At 39.2% G+C, this 22898-nt stretch overlaps 2 protein-coding genes across 2 annotated transcripts; one reads left to right on the top strand and one right to left on the bottom strand.

Annotated features, from left to right (window-relative positions):
• Positions 1-135: 135 nt before the first annotated feature.
• LOC139946933 (splicing factor 3A subunit 3-like) lies at positions 136-16199 on the bottom strand. The gene is made up of 15 exons (XM_071944721.1): positions 16002-16199; positions 13246-13293; positions 12521-12573; positions 11557-11662; positions 10106-10270; positions 8541-8623; positions 7446-7584; positions 6737-6805; positions 6375-6550; positions 5029-5101; positions 4373-4537; positions 3592-3702; positions 3043-3133; positions 2637-2692; positions 136-1954 (listed from the first exon to the last, which is right to left on the bottom strand). The coding sequence occupies exons 1-15, from the start codon at positions 16095-16097 to the stop codon at positions 1877-1879; spliced, it is 1509 nt and encodes a 502-aa protein (XP_071800822.1). The 5' UTR covers positions 16098-16199; the 3' UTR covers positions 136-1876.
• Positions 16190-22536, top strand: LOC139946934 (superoxide dismutase [Mn], mitochondrial-like). The gene is made up of 5 exons (XM_071944722.1): positions 16190-16332; positions 17502-17701; positions 18967-19083; positions 19786-19965; positions 21113-22536. Exons 1-5 carry the CDS (start codon positions 16304-16306, stop codon positions 21262-21264), a joined length of 678 nt encoding a protein of 225 aa, XP_071800823.1. The 5' UTR covers positions 16190-16303; the 3' UTR covers positions 21265-22536.
• The last annotated feature ends 362 nt before the right edge of the window (positions 22537-22898 follow it).

Below are 22898 nucleotides of genomic sequence, written 5' to 3'. Positions count from 1 at the left end.
GGACAGTCCTGGGGGGTAAGCTGCGTAGCCAAGACTTTCTGGTGGTGTTGGGGGCACATGTGGAGCATTTCTCTAAAGAGCTGAGGGAAGGGGACTGGGTTTTTAAGCTACTAAAAATTGGATATGAGATCAATGTCGAAGAAAAGAGTGGTTTATTAATTCAACATTTTTAGACTTCTATAAAGTAAAGAATGCTAGACAGGTTGAATGGGTACAAATTAAAAGAACACGTTGCCTTGGATCGGACGAGTTGGTCAAAACAAAAGCGTTTGTAACCGTTTTTTATATAATGCATATGGTTGGAAAGATGTTTTAAAAGTAGAGTACAATGATCCAAACAAGTTTGCCTCGAAATTGCGTGGTTTTCCTTCTACTGTGCGAACTAACATGGTCGGCCATTTATGGGAGTCAAAATTTTGACCCCCATAAATGGCAGACGTGTTAGTCGACGAGGTAAAAGGAAAACCACGCAATTTCGAGGCATGTTTGTGTGGATCATTGTATTCTACTTTTACAACATCTTTCTACCCATATGCATTTTATAAAAAACGGTTACAAACACTTTTCAAAGACCGACTCGACCGATCCAAGGCAACGTGTTCCTTTAACAATCATTTAAAGTAGTTGTGCACTGACAAATGGAAATCTCTTTTGACTAGTAAGTTGCTTTGAATAGATAACTAGTCATATGAATAAGTAACTAGTCCTTTAGCTCAATACCATATAGTGATATAAGAGAAATCTGTTTGTAAATTTACCCATTAGGGATTCGAACCCATGTTGGGCCAGCACAGTTTTGAGTGTGTAAAGCTTTTGCGCAGTTGGGCAAGAGACGGTGATCTCCCTTACAAAATTCTGAATGGATGTGTATGGCACAATGGTACCAGGTTTTGCTCATCTGGAGGTTGCTATATAAAAGCTTGGCCCGAACCACTTGACATAGCAACTCTCTCCATCTGTCTATAGTCCGGGGAATTCAAATGTAAGCGGTGCATTGTGACTAAGCAAGTCGTTGTACCAGAAATTATTCAAATCTAACTCCCAAAAGGCTTATTGGCTGGATTCTACCCTTAGAGGGATTCCTGTCCAAAGTGGGACAGCACAGTAACCTTGGGGTGACCTTGGCAGTGCTCCCTCTAGTCACATTACTCTATGACCTTGACCTTTGACACTCCAGGCTTTGACAAGCAAGAAACACCATCAGAGAACTTGTTCAAGTTTCTTAGCGTAAACAACAATCCCCTTGAGTTTAGTTTTAAAATTCTAAAAAACTCCAGAGAAAACTCCACCTTTGCAATTATGCATGGTCCCACTAAGAATGAGGAGTAATTGTGAATTAATGAAAATGGTTATGCAAGCTATGCAAAAGATAATGGTTGGTCCTCTTGATTTGTTTTTCCTTGGAATTTAATATGGGTGTTCGATAAGCTTCCCTGTGTCGACCCCGTAATGCTCACTCGGGTGAGCCCCTGACAAGAGCTAATCGAACGATCACTCACCCTCTTGTGGTGACGTCATGTACCTGGGGCCAGCCCCCAAGTGACCCACTCCACAAGCAGGGTACTTGGGGCTGACCAGGGTGATCCCCTGGAATGATGCCAGAGCTATACTATGCGAAAGTATCGGGGGCAGACTGGGGACGACCCAGGGAAGCTAATCGTACGCACCCTCTGCTGCAACAGATTACCAACCAAAATACAATGCAATAAATATTGTCTTTGACCGGTTCCCACTTAATTTCTTGGAATGTAAGAATGCTCAGCACTTGTATTTCTGTAGTAAGACCAGGAAATAAAGCTAGGCGTTTTAATATTTTATTTAAGATATTCAGAGCTATCTATTGTAAAAAACCAAAGCAGTAAAATACTATTCCTGACTAGAGAAGTCCCTGCCTCTTGAGATCTTCGAAGACCTTCTTATTGACAACGTTACCGCTAGAATCCTCAAACTCCTCCTGAAAAACAAACACAATTCATTTTAAATACAAAGTGGCCTACTTCCGACAAGCTTCAGTAGTATGATCGGAGTCGTCTTTACTCTGCACTGAAGCCTTAAAGGCATCGGACAGTTTTGGAAATTACTCAAAATTGTTGTTAGCATAAAAAAGTAACTTGGAAACGAGCAATGGGGAGCTGTTGATAGTATAAAACATTGTGAGAAACGGGTCCCTCTGAAGTAACGTAGTTTTATGAGAAAGAGGTAATTTCTCACTAAAATAGTAAAATACTTCAGCTGATGCTTTTTATAATGCAACTGAAAGCACACAAAGTAATGCAACAAGGGCGTTTTTTCTTTGATCATTATTCTCTTGCAAATTCTATGACCAATTGAGCCCAAACTTTCACAGGTTTGTAATTTTATGCTATGTTGGGATACATCACCATGTGAGAATGCTGGTCTTGGACAATTACCAAACGTGTCCAGCAGCCGATTTCACAAAACGCTAGGATTAATCCTGTCTCGAGTTAGGACGAGTAACTAATCCTAATTTAGGATGGGTTCAATGCGTCCTAACGTCTATGGATATGGAATTTACCCTGTCCTAGTCCTAAGATTAATCCTAAGTAAGGAAGAGTTTGGTGAAATCGCCGGCAATATTCTAAGCAATCTTTTAGAGATTGTCATGAGTGACTTACCTCAGTATCTGGTCTCCACCTCTCAGCAGACTTTGCATCTTTCAGTTTATCCCACACTATAAATATACAAAACATTGATTCATTGTAAAATCATTGATTACAAATATTTGCCATGATGTACAGCTGTTCTTCTGATGCATTCATTGTTTATTTACCACTTACACAAAACTATGGGCCCATCCTGTGCATCATGCGTACATGGATAAGCATTTTTCATTGTTTTATCATTGTTTTACCTCTTAAGCAATATTTTAAGGGAAGCTTTCTACCATAATTACATTTAAACCCTGTAGTAAGTTGAATGTAAATCTGTGGACATTTGTATTTTATGTTGTATAAAAAGTACACAAACCCTTTAACGTAAGTTGAAAGGAGGTAAATAGATAGTTTGCTATAATAGACTTACATGAGAGAGCATCTTCAATGAGTGTAACATTAGCGAAGTGAGCCGTGTTGGGAATACCTAAACACCTCATTCCATGAGCATGACGCCATTCCTGTAAACAACAATATCAACAATTAGGCATTACAGATTGATGTTGGGTTCAGTTGGGGTACAGTACATACGGATCGAGTTTGGGTGAGGTGTTCTTGGATTCTCAAGGATTGCTCTTCATGTATCTTTCACACGAACATGATGATGTTAGCACCACTTTGTACTGTGTTGTACTAGACTGATCAATGCTGAAAGGTGGTGTGTGATCTTGTTCCGAGTGCATTTTTCTCGGGTTGTGTTCTCATCATTCGCCAAGAACACACCGCCCGAAATCAGCCATGAATGTTGTGGCCTAGAATAACACAAAAAGCTATGATCGTTGTTGCCCTGGTCTTGGCATTGATGCCCCTTCAGTATCCCAAAAGACTTAAAGATCATCTAATGAAAATGGTCTTGCCCTCTTAAAGATGAAATTCCAAGCCCGTGTATGTAAATTCCAATGGTTTTTTTTCTACTTACAGCAAAGTGTCTCTGGAAGGCTTTAGGACCTCTGTAGGTTTGGTTTCCACAAATCTCACAGGAGTAGGTGATGTTCAAACCATGTAGCTTGTATAACCAGTACGGTATCGGCTGCAAAGACAATTGGTAATTGTTCAAAATAATTATTAGCATAAAAACTTACTTGGTAACGAGCAATGGAGAGCTGTTGATAGTATAAAACATTGTGTGAAACAGCTCCCTCTGAAGTAACGTACGTAGCACAATATTTTGTATTTTGTCTAGTTTACTCTGTATGTAACTATTTATCGTCTTTCTCAGCTATTTACACAACTTCCGTGACAGGACAGCAAGACAACGATGTAAAGAACACTGACCATGAATATTTACTACTAAACGGAACTTAAATCCTGAAAACTGAGCAGACTATAAAATCAGATTTTCATTATGGCAGCCATCTTGGTTCTATTGCATTCAAACCAATGTAACCATAATGAGGCTGGAAGGGGACATAGTCTGGTCTCTCTAAGGGAAACATAGAACCAGTATCCATCATTATGCTGTCATGATTACATTTGAGGAACTTGACGTAGATATGACATGACAATAGTACATTTAATAGATGGAAAATTTCATCAGGGATAAAGAATATTAATTTTGGTTTTACTTGGGAGGGATTTGAACCCGTGACCTCTGCAATTCTGGAGCAGTGTCTTACTATCTAGTAAGACACCGAGGTTGTCCGGTAACTAGAGGCAGTTTGAATCCTATATTTTAGCAGCGGGGATAGAATAACTAGTACCTTTCCATCCCATCCTAGGGGTAGATTCTTAGGGTTATAGATGACTTCATTATCATCATCATCACTGTCACTATCGCTGTATTGTTCCTCTTCATCATCTTCACGTTCAGCATCGGTCCGGGCCTGCTTGCGCTGAATGTTCTCACGGGTTGCAAGTCTCTGCTCCTAAAAATGCAAAGTTTGACGACGATGTTTAGATATGTAAAAAGGGAAATCCATATTTTACTCTATCGGAAAGCAAAACAATCAAACAAACATTTTTGGTCTTTGCCGAGTGCCAAATTGAATTGTTTTCAAACTTTCTGACAAGTGACTTGCTGCATTCAGCTAGACCAGCGAGCTTGCTCTGTGATTAGAGACAAGCTTGAGACCAATTATTAGCAGTGGGTACTAGATTTAATTTGATTTATACGATGTTTATTTGGAAACATGAGATAATTCATCTTTGGAAACACGGGATATTTTCATCTTTGGAAACATGGTACCTTTTACATCTTTGGGAACATGGGAGGTTGTTATTTTTGCGACAAATTGCAGGCGCCATGGAAATTTTCATAAGCGATTTATATATTCTTTCCTTAGAGAATAACGACCTATCAATGTGAATAACGCCCTCAATTGACAGCCTATAACAAGTTTTAATTTGATAGACTTACCCCAAGAAGCTCAGCAAAGAAGTAAACCTGAGCCTCTAAGAATGCCATGTCTTTCTGCTTACCAACGTTGTCTCTGTTTAAAAAAATAAGCAAATCAACATCTGCATAACATTGTTCACTCAAAAGCTCTCATATAAAAGAGGATTGGATTGGTGGAAAGATGTTGCCGCTTTGTGAGGTCATCTTGGATCAGGCCACTACCCATGGCCTTTTTGAAAGCATATCTTTGTCTTAGACTCTGTCTGCAGTTATCATCTGCCTTATTGTTGTCAAAATTACTGATGAGGCCTTTAGCCAGCATCAAAGCTGTGGTTTTTAAACAGGCCTATGTATGGGAAAGAGGTAGTCATTTTGTTTACTGGTACACTAAAACCTATAAACGAAGTGTTTTGAGTCTGACGCCAGTCGGTCATTTTGTGAAGGCCAAGGTCTGTGTTAAGCCTAAAATAATGGGGAATCGTTTGCCCTTCACTCTCATAAGTCCAATACATAAAATGGAAATCAAAGTGCAGTGAAGAGGTTTTACACTGGTTTTAACATACTGAGCCCTGGTTTCTTGATAATTTACTGAGACACAGTTGAGAAATACCTCTCTGATAACAACATCCAAAAACCCTGTAAAAGCCAAGAAAATTCTTACAGTTTAGTCTCAGCTCACCTCAACTCTGTTTTACAATTCTAGGCATGTGTTGAGCAATAAGTACCTCCTCCACAAGTTCAAACATGCGCGCTTAAAATTCAAACTAACGGACGCAAGTAATAACTAAAATACGTGTGAGGCAAATGTGCGACCTTAAATTGGGCAGTAAGCTTGGGCGATATCAATTTATTTTATTCACTATATATCGCTGACAATGTATCGCGATATTCGATATAATTGCGATTAATTAAATTTGACATCAACAGTCTTCAAAAGAAAGTGAAAGTTGTAGAAGAGAGGTGTTCTAATGACCTATTTTTCTGGTTTAACTCCAAACCTATGGGGTACAAGATGTCTCAGCTAGGAAATACATCGCGATATTGCGATACTTAATCAATAGCGCGATACATCGCGATCATATATCAATATTTCGATAAAAACCAAATCAACCGATATCGAAATTGTTTACAAATTAATATCGCGAGATTCGATAATATCGTGGTGTTGCCCAAGCTTATTGGGCAGTGATATTTGTGTAATCCACGCAATCATCTGATGGAGCCCTCTATTGACTTCACTAAGGATAGGTCATGATAAATCTGTTTAGTGATTATATGGCCTGTTTAAAAATGTGTGATCTCCTCTCGGTCAATCAGAATAAACTACCTATCCCAGGTATTAATGAATATTTTATAAGAACTCTTACTTTTTGCCTCCTTTGCCTGTCTTACTCTTGGCAAACAGACTGGCATCCAGCTGATCTAGGGGTACTCCCTTAGTACTGAACAGACGCTGAGCTCTCTCTTCTAAGGTTCCGCCACATTTCAGTCCCAGAGCCATCAGAGCTGACTTAAGACGATCCAGACCTAATGATGCCAATTCCTAACACAAGATACAACAAACATTTCACATGTCAAAACAACTTTCTTATCTGGTAGCAGTTGATTTTGTCAACAGCCAAAATCAGTTAAGTGTAGCCCTAACCTTGACGTGGCCGTCCGGCCTTGTGATGTTAGGCGATATCTCATACAAATACATTTGAAACTATAAAAAAAATTAATGACATACCTCTGGAGATGAGAAGGCAGACAGATCCAAATGAGCTCCTGCATGTGCCAGTGCACTTGCCGCTTCTTTCTAAATCAGAAAGTATCAATATTAAAGCATTAACTACCTCAATCAAAAAAATCACTAATAAATACTTCTCAGAGAGTTTATGCACTCTAGATGGTCACAGACAGGTCATGTTGGGGTGTATTAACATGTGATATTAAGACTCTGTGAACTAGCGAATAAATTACCCCTAAACAAGCACGTGAAAAATGCCTTACAAGTGCTTGTTGTGGGTGGACCGATTAAATCAACCGTTTTCTTTGTGCATATTTGTTTATAAAATGTTATAAAGAGATTCATGTTCAGGTATGCACGCCCGTACCGAGTTTAGCGCAAACAGTGTTTCAATTTAAGGTAGTTGGTGCGCACATGAATCTTGGCAGAGCATAAAACATGACGCCCTTACCTCATCATTAATACTGAGCTGCTTCAAAAACTAACTGGGATTTTAAACTTGATGTAATCTAGAAAGGTTTTGCAGTATTTCTCTGGGAGTTCTGATGGTTTACCACGACAGCTCATAGAGAAATGAGTACAGTTTCAAAAAACGTTTAAATAATTTTTTTAAACAAGTCAACATCAAAAGATGTGTACACACACAAAAAACTTATGCGTATATCCTTTATCCCCGCTGCAAATGTCCTCCTATTCAATCCTTACTTACCCCCCATCCAGGGAATGAGCCACTTTCCCATTGGCTCTCATAGGTGATCCGAACCTTCTCCAACTCCTCAGACATCTCAAGAAGGGGCTTCAGGCGTCGGGTGTAACTCTGAAGATAGTCCAAGAGCAGCTCAAGGTATCTGGCAGAAATCAGGATAAAACAGATATGGAATCCAAACAGATTAACTGACAGATCATAGAGTCTTTACTTCTTATTGTCCTACTCATGGAGATAACTGAATCAGGTAGACTCTTACATTGTATATCAAGGTGCTATTCAATATTACAATGCATGGCTTGAATTTTAAACAGGACTGCGGGCACAAGGCCAGTGATTTTAGCATCAGGCGGTAAAAAAGACAAGCACAAAGGTTTCTCCTAAAAATTTGAGCCCTTTTAATTTCATAACAATTATAACTGGTCCATTCGCCATTATGATTCAAATGCTATATATTTGCCGAGCAGCAATATCAAGCTCATGAGAGAACTGAAGCCCAAGGTAAATTCCCATACAGTTATGATTGCTTCGTAAAGACTATATGATTGCTTTGTAAAGCATGTGTTCTACAATGTGTACTTTACTTTATGTAATTTAGACTCAGATTCTGACAACAAATTTGTACACCTGGGTGCAGAGAAGCACTAATCGCTTTCATCAGAGATGCCAAGTCCAGAGGCCAGCTATGCATGAGATTTTTCAAAGCTCACCACTTGGCAATGCATTGTCGCTCTTTTTTAATGTTTTCCCGGTCTGGCCCCAATGCGTGAGAAAATAGTTGCTGTGCGCATGAGCGTGAGACAGAGCCCAAATGCGTGAGTCTCACGCCTAATGCGTGAGACTTGGTAGGTCTGTTTCATGGGAATGGCTTTCATGGGAATTTTTGCAAATATAGTTACATTTAGACTCAGATTCTGAAAACACATATACATGTATGTACACACCTGGGTGCAGAGAAACAATGGTAAATAGAATACTTGTTGCCAATATAATTATAATCTAAACCCTAATTCTGACAACACAGCCACCTGGACTAAACTGTGACGCGCTGTACTGCTTTATTAAGGACGCCTTGTCTTGATATATCACGGTACCAACCTTCTATACTCAGCATTCTTCCGATCTTTCTGGATGGAAAATAACTGGTCAAAGTTTGCAAGATACGTCAGGTAGTCAATTTTCTGGGTAAGAAGAAAAAAAAAGAGGAAGGAAGAGATGTGTCATAAGTGTGAAACCCCACATACCTGTGGTGTGTTTGCACAGTTTGTAAAACTGACAATATAATTGGGAAGGTAGTGACATTCTGCTACCAGCCAGGCTCCTAGTGGATTATACCCATGCCCACATCTGTATGGACTGTAAAGGGGGTAAACCCTGTATCAGCCCTGTGAATAGGTGGCAACGTGCCCCTAGCACGGCCCCTGGTGACAGTTAATTTGGGTCAACAGCCCAAATCAGTTAAGTATAGCCCTCACTTTCAAGAGGCCGTTCGGCCTTGTAAAGAAAATTGTATATCAAAATATAAAAATATTTTGATAAAAATATAAAAATATTTTGATACAGTAGGGTTTTCATTTTGCATTCTGCTGCAGTTAGCAGGGTTTTCATTTCAACTGTGTTGCATTCTGCTGCTGTTAGCAGGGTTGTCATTTCAACTGTGTTGCATTCTGCTGCTGTTAGCAGGGTTTTCATTTCAACTGTGTTGCATTCTGCTGCAGTTAGCAGGGTTGTCATTTCAACTGTGTTGCATTCTGCTGCAGTTAGCAGGGTTTTCATTTCAACTGTGTTGCATTCTGCTGCTGTTAGCAGGGTTTTCATTTCAACTGTGTTGCATTCTGCTGCAGTTAGCAGGGTTTTCATTTCAACTGTGTTGCATTCTGCTGCTGTTAGCAGGGTTGTCATTTCAACTGTGTTGCATTCTGCTGCTGTTAGCAGGGTTTTCATTTCAACTGTGTTGCATTCTGCTGCAGTTAGCAGGGTTTTCATTTCAACTGTGTTGCATTCTGCTGCTGTTAGCAGGGTTGTCATTTCAACTGTGTTGCATTCTGCTGCTGTTAGCAGGGTTTTCATTTCAACTGTGTTGCATTCTGCTGCAGTTAGCAGGGTTTTCATTTCAACTGTGTTGCATTCTGCTGCTGTTAGCAGGGTTGTCATTTCAACTGTGTTGCATTCTGCTGCTGTTAGCAGGGTTTTCATTTCAACTGTGTTGCATTCTGCTGCTGTTAGCAGGGTTTTCATTTCAACTGTGTTGCATTCTGCTGCAGTTAGCAGGGTTGTCATTTCAACTGTGTTGCATTCTGCTGCAGTTAGCAGGGTTTTCATTTCAACTGTGTTGCATTCTGCTGCTGTTAGCAGGGTTTTCATTTCAACTGTGTTGCATTCTGCTGCTGTTAGCAGGGTTGTCATTTCAACTGTGTTGCATTCTGCTGCTGTTAGCAGGGTTTTCATTTCAACTGTGTTGCATTCTGCTGCAGTTAGCAGGGTTTTCATTTCAACTGTGCTGCATTCTGCTGCTGTTAGCAGGGTTTTCATTTCAACTGTGTTGCATTCTGCTGCAGTTAGCAGGGTTTTTTCTTCATATGTGTTGGATTTGAATGCAGCAGGGTGCCTAGAAAACACCTGATTGGGACTACAGTCACTGGATTAGTCCAACTGATTCTTACCTCTACATTCTTGAGATTGACGTATTTATCAAAGCATTCATGAAGGTCCAGATATTTGCCATATCCTTCTTCATCAGTGAACTCAACCAGCGTCTGAGAATCCTCACCACTCTTAGATCTCTCCTCATCCATTCTCTCATATTCATGGGACAAAGGAACAGCGATCTGAAAGTACATCAAGATCCATCACTAAACAGAACTCAAATAATAATAATTACCATAACATTTATAAGGCGCACAGTATCTGTAAACCATTCAAAGGCACAAGTTACTAACAAGTCCCTATGGTAGTTGATTAAACGACAGATTGAAAAGATAAGTCTTAAGGATGTGTTTGAATGTTGACACATCAGGTGTGTCCCTCAACTCCACTGGCAAGGAATTCCAGAGATGTGGTGCGCAGCTGGAAAAGGCACGGTCTCTGTAGCTTGCCAGGCGAGTTTTGGGAACATAGAGTATGTGTGATGAAGATGAAGATCCAAGGCCAGGGCCCAACTTCATAGAGCTGCTAAGCACACAAATTTGCTTAGCATGAAATTTCTTCCTCGATAAACACAGGACCAACCAATTTTCCATTTCTTGCATATTGCTTGTTACATGTATAAGGCTGTTGTTTGCTTGTCCTGAAAATCATATGGAGATTTGGTTGGTAATCCTGTTTTTATCAAGGAAGAAATTTCATGCCAAGCACAAAAATGCGCTTAGCAGCTCTATGAAATTGGGCCCTGGTCTCAAGTTTTGTAGTTGTAGCAGATCTGTAATGTAGCAAGGGGCTAATTCATGGAGGGCCTTGAATGTAAGAAGCAAGATTTTGAATTGAATTCTATGTTTAACAGGAAGCCAGTGGAGATATATGGGTGTTGTGTGCTCCGGATATTTTGTCCTGGTGAGTATTATGTGTTTTGGACTTTTTGAAGACGGTTTATAGTGAACTCAAATAGACCCTGCTATACTTGTGTTGTGTGTACATTGTGTACCCTTATATCAATATACATGTTCTTCCCATATATTACATGGAAGGGTGTCATGGCCGAGTGGATAAGAGCATTAAAATCATTTCTGGGGGTTAAGTCATCAGAGTGTGGGTTCGAATCCTGGTTTTTGAGCAAGGTGCTTTACTATATGTAGTTGCTTCTCTTCACCCAGTGGTATAAATGGATACCTGCGAGGGTAGAGGTTGATATTGTGTATAAAAAAGCCACTATAGCGCCACGTCAGCTCAGGGCTGTATACTCCCCAGGGAGCTGAGAAAGATTAAAAATGGAATGTTATTGGGCAAACAACCAGGGTACTAATGTAAAGGGCATTGATACGTTTTTGTGAAATGCACTATATAAGAACTAGTTGTTATTATTATTACCGAAATGTTTCCCCCTTCTGACCTCTATAGTGACAATGATTTTAGAGCAAGCAAGATGAAAGAAATGGCTGGAGGGTAAGAAACTCTGTACCTCATTGGGGTGTTTTCTGTGGAAATCTTTGATTGTCTTGAGTCTGGCGTAGAATTCTTGGAACTCATTGGGTCCCGACAATGCCATCACCTCTTCCTTGCGCAAACTATAGGATCAAGAAAAAGTATAATAGGAGATTATTAGAGAAAGAACTATGCAACTCACAATATCATATGTTCACAAAAGGACACCTAAGCCTTGACTTCCTGGAGACACAATTTGCTTACAGTTCAAGGATAACTGCTAAAATATTATCTTAATAACCGAGTATGATTTAAATCAAAGTTTGTTATAAGAAAAGAGTGCAAACCTCAAAACTTGTCTAGCTATGTTTTGTTTTGTTGTACTATTTTGTATGACAGGCCTGAAATTTCATATTTAAAAGGGCAATGCCACTTTGCAAAGGGCACTTCCATTTGAAAATCTGATAATCTAAGGGAAACTTTTAAAGGGGCAACAAGGCCAAGCTCTGTGGCCTGCTTGTTATTCTAGGCCTGGTAGGACTTGAAATGGTGTCAAAATTATGAAAACTGTTCTGTAAGTCAATATGGTCTGTCAATGAGTTTTCTAACTGGTGAACTTTGCCTTTCAGGAATATGAATGTACAAAACTTCTTAAAAGCTTGGTAGCTTTAAAATAACTTTACTGCAAATGCAAAATATGTTTCAAAAGTTAGCAATATTAGAAAATAGCTAGACTTGGATTATAAATGACCCTCAGTTCCTTTATGTTTATTCACAGATCCGTCCTCATTCTAACAAATCCAAAAACCTTGTGTGGTAACCGACTGCCACACTGTTGGATTATGCTGGATTATGTTGGTATACCTGGTTCCATGTTAATACCCGTTATAAGTTTGGTAGGGCATAATGCAGTACAATGCATGCACAATCTGACACAACTCAAGTAACCAAAGTGTGTGGTTTTGTCAAATTTAATTGATGAGGTAATTGTTGCAACATACCCATCTTTATCTTCATAGATGTCTCTCAGCTTTGCAGTGTTTTCCATGTGTTTCTATAAAATCAAACAGGTCAAGCCATACTCAAAGAAAAGGATATATTTTGATTTATTTCAACCTGCAAGCTCACTGATTATAAAGCTTGTACTGGTACCAAACCCTAAAAGCAAATTCTGATTTAAAACAGTGTCAAAGTTAAGAAAATAGCATTTGAAAACCCTGGAAGTAACTATTGTTTATTTTGACTGCCACAATCAAAAAGTGCCGGTTCGAGTATACTACACAGAATTTGCTGACAAACGTATTTAAATTTGTGCATACTACCATAACACCAGGTGCTTACAAAAGCAACAATTGTATAACCATGCAAGACGATTTCAAGTACACAGTCTCACTAAAGTCTTGTATTTATACCAGTATAAAAACAAATTTCCAATTGCTTCAGTAAAATGCAAAACTGCACGAGTTTGGTTGTAATTTTGAATTTTGTTGACGTGCTCTTAAAAGACAATCAAAGGAACAACCCACAAAGTTGGAATTCAGGAAAACAGGCATCTGCGTAATCTAAATCTTACCATACAGAACTATTAACTTGACTAAAAAACAAGATTAGATAGTACTTCTTCATTACACATTATTGTACACATCATTGAGTGTTGTTCCTAGTAAGGCACTGATCGATCGAGATGTACAGCATAACTTTCCTGTTCTAACAATTTTGTACTCACATCCAGGAGTTTCTTTGTTCTGTGATCAGAGTTGATTTGCTCACGGTTCTGCAAATAGAAAAAAAGGAAGAAAAACATCATTTATCTGAAGGAAATTTTAAAAATCTTCACCACCATTTTAGTGTTCAAGCTTTTTCTAGATCAATAGATCAAGTTTAAACATGATTGGTTTAATCTATCAAAATCTTTGTGTAGATTCCCTTATGTTGGAAAACAGTCGTACAAAAATATTTGACACTACACACACAGCTGTTTGCTGTATTTGCAAAAAGTGATTTGTGTACAAAACAAACCCACAGGTCCAGGACCAGCTCAGCTGCGCACACAGGGTACCAGTTAGCTCCGTGACAAACGCAGCAAACAGCCGTAGGAAAAATACCCGATCCGTGCTTTGTGTACAAAACATATGTCCACGTGCCTGGGAACCACGAAGAGGGTGTTCCCAGACGCCCCGACATGTTTTGTACACAAAGCACGGATAGGGTATTTTTTCTTTCCAGGACGAACATGTGCAGATAATTCTCCGCATTTGTCCTGGGGAAGAAAATACGCGCACGATCGTCACGCGTTTTGTATTGTAGTGGTAAAACGGAGTAGTTGAGGACTAAATTACGATAAGAATTTAAAATTGAGATTGCGGAGTGGATTTTCTGTCACTCCCCTGGCCTATGAGAGTTCAAAGGACTCATAGAGCCAAATTTTGGCGAGTGAAAAAAAAGGAAAAAGATTTGCACAAAGTTAAAAGAACCAGAAAAAAAGCATACTCTCACTATTGTCGTGACTGGAGACTTGTGAGAGATGTCAACCTGTTTGTTACGAGAGACGACAGCGAAAAGAAACTTGGGACCGATTGAAACTTGGGACCGAGTTGACTTGGTACCGAGTTGACTTGGTGTTGGTGGGACCGAGTTGACTGCTGGGCTGGGGGAATGAGTTGAATACCGGACACTTCGGCACCTTGCAAACTCGGCACCAGCAAACTCGGCACCTCTCAAACTCGGCACCCACAACCTCGGCACCTTGCAAACTCGGCACCCACAAACTCGGCACATGCACAATTACAAACTCGGCACCTGGTTGAAAACGCTCAATCTGCTACGGTTGCAAACTCGGCACCCAGTTGGAAATTGAAATAAATCCCGATCCTCGTCGTGTGTAACGACGGGTTCGACGTCCTATTGACGATACATACCTAATAAATAATATGTATTTTCCAAAGATCTGTATCAAAATTAAAATACTTATTTTGTGTAAACTTTCAAGACGTTTTTGAGTCGAAAATACGTAATTTCGATGTCCAAGTATTTTTTGGGAACATTTACACGAAACTTTGATCCAATAAAACATTAAATTCAAAATAAAGAGTATGTGTAAATAATTTCTAATACAGACTGTCGTGCACTGTGTTCTATTACAAGATGATTGTAGCCCACTTTATGCTGAGTTGCAAGATTCCACTAATAAACCGGGTGAGCACACTGAACTGTCGCTGCCGCCGCGCGCCGTGGTGAGGCAAAAGTCACCCACGGCCGACGGCCGCCATGTAGGCAAAACACGCTCCTAAATCACACTCTCTTCAAAATCAAAAAGTCATTGTCAACCAAACGCTAACATTGTCCATGAATTTTCAAAGCCCAATACATCAACAAATAGCAATGCACTTTCACCAACATGATTGGACGTAAAGTTTCCGGGAAAAAAAAAATCTCCGATGCAAATTTTTCGAAAGATCGGAAGCGGTTATGGTCATATAAGCTAGCATAACTACTAATTATTTTAACTAAATTCAAACCAGTTTTTATGGTGTTTGGTTTGATATGGTTGATGGACCAAAATAAGCCGGTGCCGAGTTTGTTTGGTGCCGAGTTTGTTGGACCAAAACAGGCCGGTGCCGAGTTTGTTTGGTGCCGACATTCTTGGTGCCGAGTGGGTGCCGAGTTTGCCAAGTGCCGGTTTACTGGGGCCGAGTTTGCGAGGTGCCGAAGTGTCCGGTACCCAATGAGTTGGCTTGCTTTGGACCAAGTTGACCGTGGTACCCGTGGACTGTAACCTGTTGTTTTTTGTATTGAAATGAAATGAAAGACCTAACTCCTGTATTTTTTATTAACAACAGTAACATTATTAACCACCTCGTATAAATTTCCTTTAAAGACATTGGACATTATTGTGGTAACTGTCAAAGACCAGTCTTCTCACTTGGTGTATCTCAACATATACATAAAACAACAAACCTGTGAAAATTTGAGCTCTATCGGTCGTCGAAGTTGCAAGATAATAATGAAAAATAAAAACCCTTGTCACACTACTGAGTTCTGTGCTTTTGGATGGTTGATTTCGAGACCTCAAATTCTAAACTTGAGGTCTCGAAATCAAATTTGTGGAAAAATACTTCTTTCTCGAAAACTACTCCACTTCAGAGGGAGCCGTTTCTCACAATGTTTTATACCGTCAACCTCCCCCCATTACTTGTTACCAACCAAGTAAGGTTTTATGCTAATAAACTTTTTGAGTATTACCAATAGTGTCCACTGCCTTTAAAAATGTGGGTTTTTTAGTTTTCAGTTTTTAGTTAGACTGTGTGCATCAGAAAGCATCCTCAACCGAGTTTGCAGGTGCCGAGTTTGCAAGGTGCCGAAGTGAACGGTACCCTTTCAACCCACGGGACCAGCATCGTCGAATTTCCCCTGCATCGTCGTCGTACACAAAGTGAAAGTCAATACAAAAAAACCATACATTTTGCCGAAACCTGTTCTCACCGAACTTTTCTTGTGTAGAGTTTCTTTAACCATGGCTTCAATTATCCGTTCTTTCTCTTCATGTAGACGCCTTTGTTGCTCCAAAATCGTCTCCATGGTGTCTGAATTTACAAGATAAATGAAAAAAATGCACGCAAGATTCGCTTTCCTGACGTTTCTAAAAACACACGTTGACCAAGCCTACCGACAGAGGGCGCCAAAAATAACACAGCGCCACCAAGAGGCATGTGTTGAGATCTGTGAGGCTTAGAGTTGGAGTATTTATTTTTACTTGTTATTCACAAAGTTTTCGAGTGATAATTATGCTTTCACGAGTGATATTAGGTAGCAGGTAAGATTGGGATGTGTAATACTTAATAGTTCTTGATAGTTTGACTATGAGTTTACACTGTTTACAGTTTTAAATAATTATGACAATTAAAAACTGAGATTTTTTCTCACGAACTTTGTTACCTTTTAATTTAAGTTTTTATATTTTTTTTTATTAGGCTAAATCATGTTATTTTTGTTAGTGTTGGCAGCAGCCAGGCATCTTGCCTTTTCACAGAGGACGCCTTCCTGTAGTTGCAATAATGTAAGGGGGAGGAGGGTTACGTTATCGTAACTAGCCTTCCTGCAGCTGCCTGGATATGGATTAGTCTTGTCTCTTGACCCGAGAAGTCAGTGATCAGTAGCGGATAGTGTAATTTATGCATGCACTGTGCTTTTTCTTGTAAATCGATCATACAAGCTGAAAAGGCAAGATGTCGGCAAACGGCTTTGTAGCTGTGAGAAAACTCCATTTTTATAACCAATTTGTAGCCTCAAACATTTGAAAATTCTCCTTTTAAATTAATAGCCAAAACTTTCTTTACAGATCTATGCTTTTTTTTGTGGATTTGAAATATTTTGTGTTGACGGTGAGTTGGCCGTATCAAGTGTGTTGAAAGTGAGTTGAGGGCAAGCAGTAGGACTGAGTGTGCTAACTACCTGTGGCTGTGTGTCACTGTCTGTCAATCTTGTGAATGAATTCACGAACCTCATTCTGAAGCCCAGTTCATACTTCCTGCAAATGGGAATGTGAAGTGAATATCACAAATTCGCAACAAATAATTTGCAGTTGTTGAGCTGTTTTCAACTCTTCCTAGTATCTGAGTAAAAAAACAGAGTTGTGACGTCAAATCCACATCAAATTCGCTTCACATTCACAGGAATTAGGCCTATAGTATGAACCTGGCTTAGAGTTAGTAAGAGTAAAGAGTAGTGACATAAATGTACAAAATTCTATTCAAAACTGTTTGGCCTTCATGTTTACCATGTTTACACATGCCTATATTACTGTTTTTTGGTTGGGTTTTTTTATTTTGCAAAAGAAAAATTAGTCTCTCCGCAAACAAAATTTCTGTTCAACCTGGCACTTGTACTTAATTTGATACACATGGCTTTGTGTCTATCCATGATGTTATTTTTGTTTACATTTTTTCTCACATGAGCCTGTATTATTACTCTTACACCCCACAGGCTGTTGGCCTGCCGTGGTGCCTCAAGCACCATCGCTGCTCGTCAGGAGCATACACTACCAGCCCTGCCGTATGAGTACAACGCATTAGCTCCAGTCGTTAATGCAGATATTATGGAACTTCACCATAAGAAACATCATGCGACGTATGTCAACAACCTAAACAATGCAGAGAAACAGCTGAAAGAGGCAACGGATGCTGGTATTCAAACTTCCTTTCGTTTGCTTATTATGTCAGGGCACCACCAACATGCATACAATGCATCAATAAGCCACTTTGGAATTCCAGCTTAGCATGTCTGTTACTGCTGACAACGCATCTTGTCTATCTCCCGTAACCTTTTGACAATACCTGCGGGTATTGTCAAAAGGTTCAGGAGATGAGCAAAATGCGTTGTCAGCAGTAACAGACATGCGCACCTGGAATTCTGAAATGGCTTATTTATTAAGAGTTGATAGTGTGCACGGTTGCTCTCTAAATTTAAACCAAGAGCACTGGTTCTTTTGCGACTAATCTCACAAGAACAAGCTACCAATACCTAAACAAGTCTGAAATGTGTTTTATTTAAGTAAATTAATTGCACAGAGGGCATGGCTTGGAATTTCATCTGTGAGAGAGTGCTCTCAGGACCATTTTCATTTTTAAAGGGCGCTTTCATTGGAAAATATAAAAGTCTATGAGAAACTTTTATTGGCACCAAGGCAAAGGCCAGGGCAACACAAGCCATGGCCTCCGTGGCCTGCCATAATAATATGTTAAGATTTTCCAATGGAAATGCCCTTTGCGAAATGAAAATGGCCTTGCTATCTCAAAGATGAAATTCAATGCCTGACAAAAAACTACATCATTGTTTCACCATTGTAGTCTTCATCTTCTAAGAAGCATACAGAAAATTGCGAAATAGGTAGGTTGAAACCATGCAACCAACCTGGTAGTTTTTATTAAATGCTACAAATAAATTGCGGTGTTAGGGATGTTGTACTTGTGTATTGAGATTGTTTTGATTGTGACAATCAAATGAAGGACTATAAAGGCTCGTTAAATGGCATTTACTTGACTTTCATAGTTATTTCAGATGGAAGACTGTACCGACATGAATGTGAGCTTCCAGATTAATCTTAATCAAGTTTCTTGTTGGTATACCTCTTCTGAACTTTATCTTTAAAGGCACTGGACATGTTTGGTAATTGTCAGAGACCAGTATTCCCTCTTGGTGTATCCCAATGAATGCATAAAATAACAAAGCTCTGAAAATTTGGAATCAAATAGTCATCGCAGTTGCAAAAGAATAATGAAAGAAAAAAAGCACCTCAAAAACTACATTACTTCAGAGGGAGCCGTTCCTCACAATGTTTTATACTATCAACAGCTCTCCGCTGCTCAGTACATAGTAAGTTTTGTCGAGAAAAGACCAATCAATAGTGTCCATTGGCTTTAAATAACACTTAAGCATGTTTCTATTGCAGGTGATATTGGGAAGGTAATTGCCCTGCAGCCAGCACTGAAGTTTAATGGAGGAGGTCACATCAATCACTCAATCTTCTGGACTGTCATGTCACCAAATGGAGGTGGTGAACCAACAGGTATATCATTGTCTAATAAAAAACTTCTAGTAAATTCCAGCTCTCAACTTGCCTTGTAGGCTACTAAAAAACTGTGCTTTAAAATGCTCATATTTCTTCCATTCAGATGTGAATAATACATTTTTTTTAATGTTTTATTTTTTATTTTTTGAGAGTTTGAGTGTAACTATTTTTGCCTATTTTTATACTGGTTGTGATTGCTACCATAAATGCATACTGAAAGATACATTTATGACAATACATGGTTGAAATCAGGGCTACTAAAACTTCTCGTGGCGAGTTAAACCCAGAGTTTATTAGGCCAGTTGGTTAACAAAATTATTAAGATAAGAGCAAGGTCTGGCAAAATATCCCAAGTCCCTAGTTCAAAGCTAAACGTAACCCTTACTTCTCCACTCTATGGTAACTCAACAGACTCTAGGGTTTTAAACTAACGAGAGTGTATTTTCTTAAGTAGGATTTGAAACATGGGTTTAATCTATTCAGATTATCTCCATAGTGTGTCGGCAAACTCTATGAGACACTGATAAGATTAGAGGGATGTCTTTGAAAAACATTTTTATTACACTGCTAGAAATAAAGGATTTAAATCTCCTAGAACTGCTGGGCAAGCTTGGTGGTCTAGTGATGCGACTTATGAATAAGGCACTGTATACAACATACCGCCACTGCTTACTGACCATTACCTTTCTGTCATTACAGGAGATCTATTATCTGCAATTAATCGTGATTTTGGTTCCTATGACAACATGAGAGAGAAGTTATCGGCAGCATCTATTGGTATCCAGGGATCCGGCTGGGGTTGGTTGGGCTACAATAAGACTACACGAACCCTTGCAATCACAACATGTGCTAATCAAGATCCACTGGAGGCCACAACAGGTAAGATTTATCAGAAAATATTGCCTCACAAAATTCTGCTAAGCAAAAATAAGAAGAATACCAGTCACGTTAGGCATGTATTGTATTTGGATGGTAACCTATTTCAGTAATCACAATTGTTTTGTACATTGCAATTGTTTTACACAAAAGCTGCTTGCACACAAAGCAACTAAGCACAGAATAGGACCACCAACCAGTGCACTCGTGTATCACTGGTATACCGGCCATTTTTGCTTTGAAGACATTTTTTATGCAATATCATCTGCATAAGCAGCTCCATCAAATTAGGCCTATGACGTAAATCCACTGTAAACTACGTCCACATGTTGCCCAGTTTGGCCCCAATAGTAATCCAATCCCAAAGGAAATGCATTGAGCTTATGGGATTGGTAGTTCACATTGAAGAGCACCAGTGCTTCAAACAGAATCTTTGTTCTCTTTGGTGTGTTTCATCATGGATTCTTTGTGCCAGCAGTAACTCTCAGTGACATTTTTTCCCCCAGCATTTCCAAGAAAATATCCAGAGTTGAAGTGAAACAAATGGAAGAGAACTAAACTAGCTAAAATGTGTACACCTGTTAAAAAAACAAGTCTGGAAGTATATAATAGATGTTAAGTTTATATCGGGGATAAAGAATATTAATTTTGGTTTTTACCCATACACCAATGTGTGTTAGCACTGTGTAACACACGACCATTGCAATTCTAGAGCAGTGTCATGGCCGAGCGGTTAAGAGCACCGGATTCAAGCTCTGGTGTTTGATCAGCAGGGTGTGGGTTCGGGTCCCGGCTGTGACACTTGCTACATAAAATTGGGGAGGTAGTGCTTTCTGCTCTACCGGCAAGGCTTCGGACTGATGATACCCAACCTACATCCATATGGACTGTAAAAGGGGTAACCCTGTTTTAGCCCTAGGAGTAGGTGGAAACGGCCTCTGGACAAAATAGTCGTAGCCCACACCTTGAAGTGACCTTCAGGCCTTGTGTGTTTGGCGACTTGCATAAATAAATAAGAATAGAAAAATAAAAAATTGTCTGAAAGTAGTTTTGTGGTATTTCTATTGAATTACAAGTGAGTTGTGTAATGTAGTATTCTAAAAAAATATAATTATATCGTACCTCCTGATGTTGTGTTTGAATTTTACAGGTCTGGTTCCCTTGTTTGGTATTGATGTTTGGGAGCATGCTTACTATCTGCAATACAAGAATGTGAGACCCGACTATGTTAAGGCCATCTTCAACGTGGCAAACTGGCAGAACATAGATGAGAGATATCACAACGCATTGATCAACTCCTGAGAGAGGGCGCTCTGCAGAAATCAGATATTCAGCATATAGACCTTTATCATGGTGTAGCCAATTTGAATATCTCCCATTGATATCAATGTTACCAAACCGAGGCTGGAAGAACAAAATAGTCTGGTTCCTATTTGCAAAATGATTTTTAGCATTCTTTATTGTTATTCGATACCAGGAACATGACCAAGATGAAGGCAGCATGATAAAGGTCTATAGTGCCCAACTGGAGAGAATTTGCAGTGCATTATGGATAATCTATATTCTTTGAAAAAATCACACACATTTTGCCTAATTCAAAAATCATTCATTTAATGTTGAATATTAAGATACAAAATTAAACGAAAAATGGAGAATCTTATTGAAATAATATTTAAAATCTGGCTGCCCTTGTTCTATTTAATTCAGTGATTTGTTTTTGGATTGAGAAGCTCAAAATGCAGTCCAACAAATCTATCGGTAGGGCTCACATCCCTCACTACACTTCGCAACACCGCTGCATAATCTATGGTGAGTGGGTATATGTGATACTATAATTCCACATGGATTGGCTGACTGCCTTTAATCCAGACCTGATACTTCAAGTTCATGTTCATGGAGGCAACAAATACAGAGTTTTCCAACAAAGGGGATTGCCTCTGTGCTCGTTGGTCATTTATATGGTGCCCTTAAAATGCTCCAGTATAAATTAACAATTTCCTCATAGGGTGCCCTTTACAAGGAGAAACGCCTTGGTGCCCTTGCGGTTTCAAAAACGAAGCATACAGGCATGTCAATCAATCTACTGCCATCTTTATAAACACCTCTCCAGGTAAAACTCTGTATTGTGAGTCCCAGAATTGTGATTTTGCTGTACTATCATTTTGACTTTTTGAGGGTGCAGCCATCTTTGTTAGCATGCATTCAAAATATTACATTATTATATAAGAATTGAATCACTGTAAAGTCGCATTGAAGCATAGGCTGCCCTTAGCAACACAAGTCGCAATTCAGACATGGCTATTTGGCTTACTAGCTGGCTATCTTTGGCTGAAGCTGTACTTGCTGGCTCTACAGGCTGAAGGGGCAGTATAGAATTATAAGAAACAGCTGAAGTACACATTATTGTGTTCGCTGCAACTCTTTTAAATTAAGGCAGAAAATAGACTGACCCCTTTTCAGTTTAACGGAAGTCACTCTAATGCTTATATTGCATCATAAGAAATAAGACAGTAAGCATTATGATTTAGATGTTTGAATGCTTTGATAATAAAGGTTTGGTGTTCGTTAAAATAATACTATTCTATATTTTGAAGCAGTGTTTGTTGTCCCTGTCTCCAGAGCATTAATTTAAATGAAATCAAAAATTTGCGAAGTATAGACAGGGTATATTTTTAGCTGGTTCATTTATTTAATAATTTGAGATTGAACAAAGACAGGTTTTATCATGAACTTAGGGGTGATCCCTGGCTAAATGGCGGGTAATAGTTGTATGGCTTCACTTCCAAGTGGAAACCTGAACAAAACATTTACAAAACAGGGAGACAGGCAACATACATAATAAGGCTAAATAGCTCAGGTGGTAAAGCACTGGCATGTTAAAGGCAGTGGACACTATTGGTAATTACTCAAAATAATTTTTAGCATAAAACCTTTCT

Source organism: Asterias amurensis, chromosome 14, assembly GCF_032118995.1.
Source record: "Asterias amurensis chromosome 14, ASM3211899v1".
Lineage (NCBI taxonomy): Eukaryota > Metazoa > Echinodermata > Asteroidea > Forcipulatida > Asteriidae > Asterias > Asterias amurensis.
Note: the sequence above shows the minus strand (reverse complement) of the source record. Positions and strands in the feature narration are given on the sequence as shown.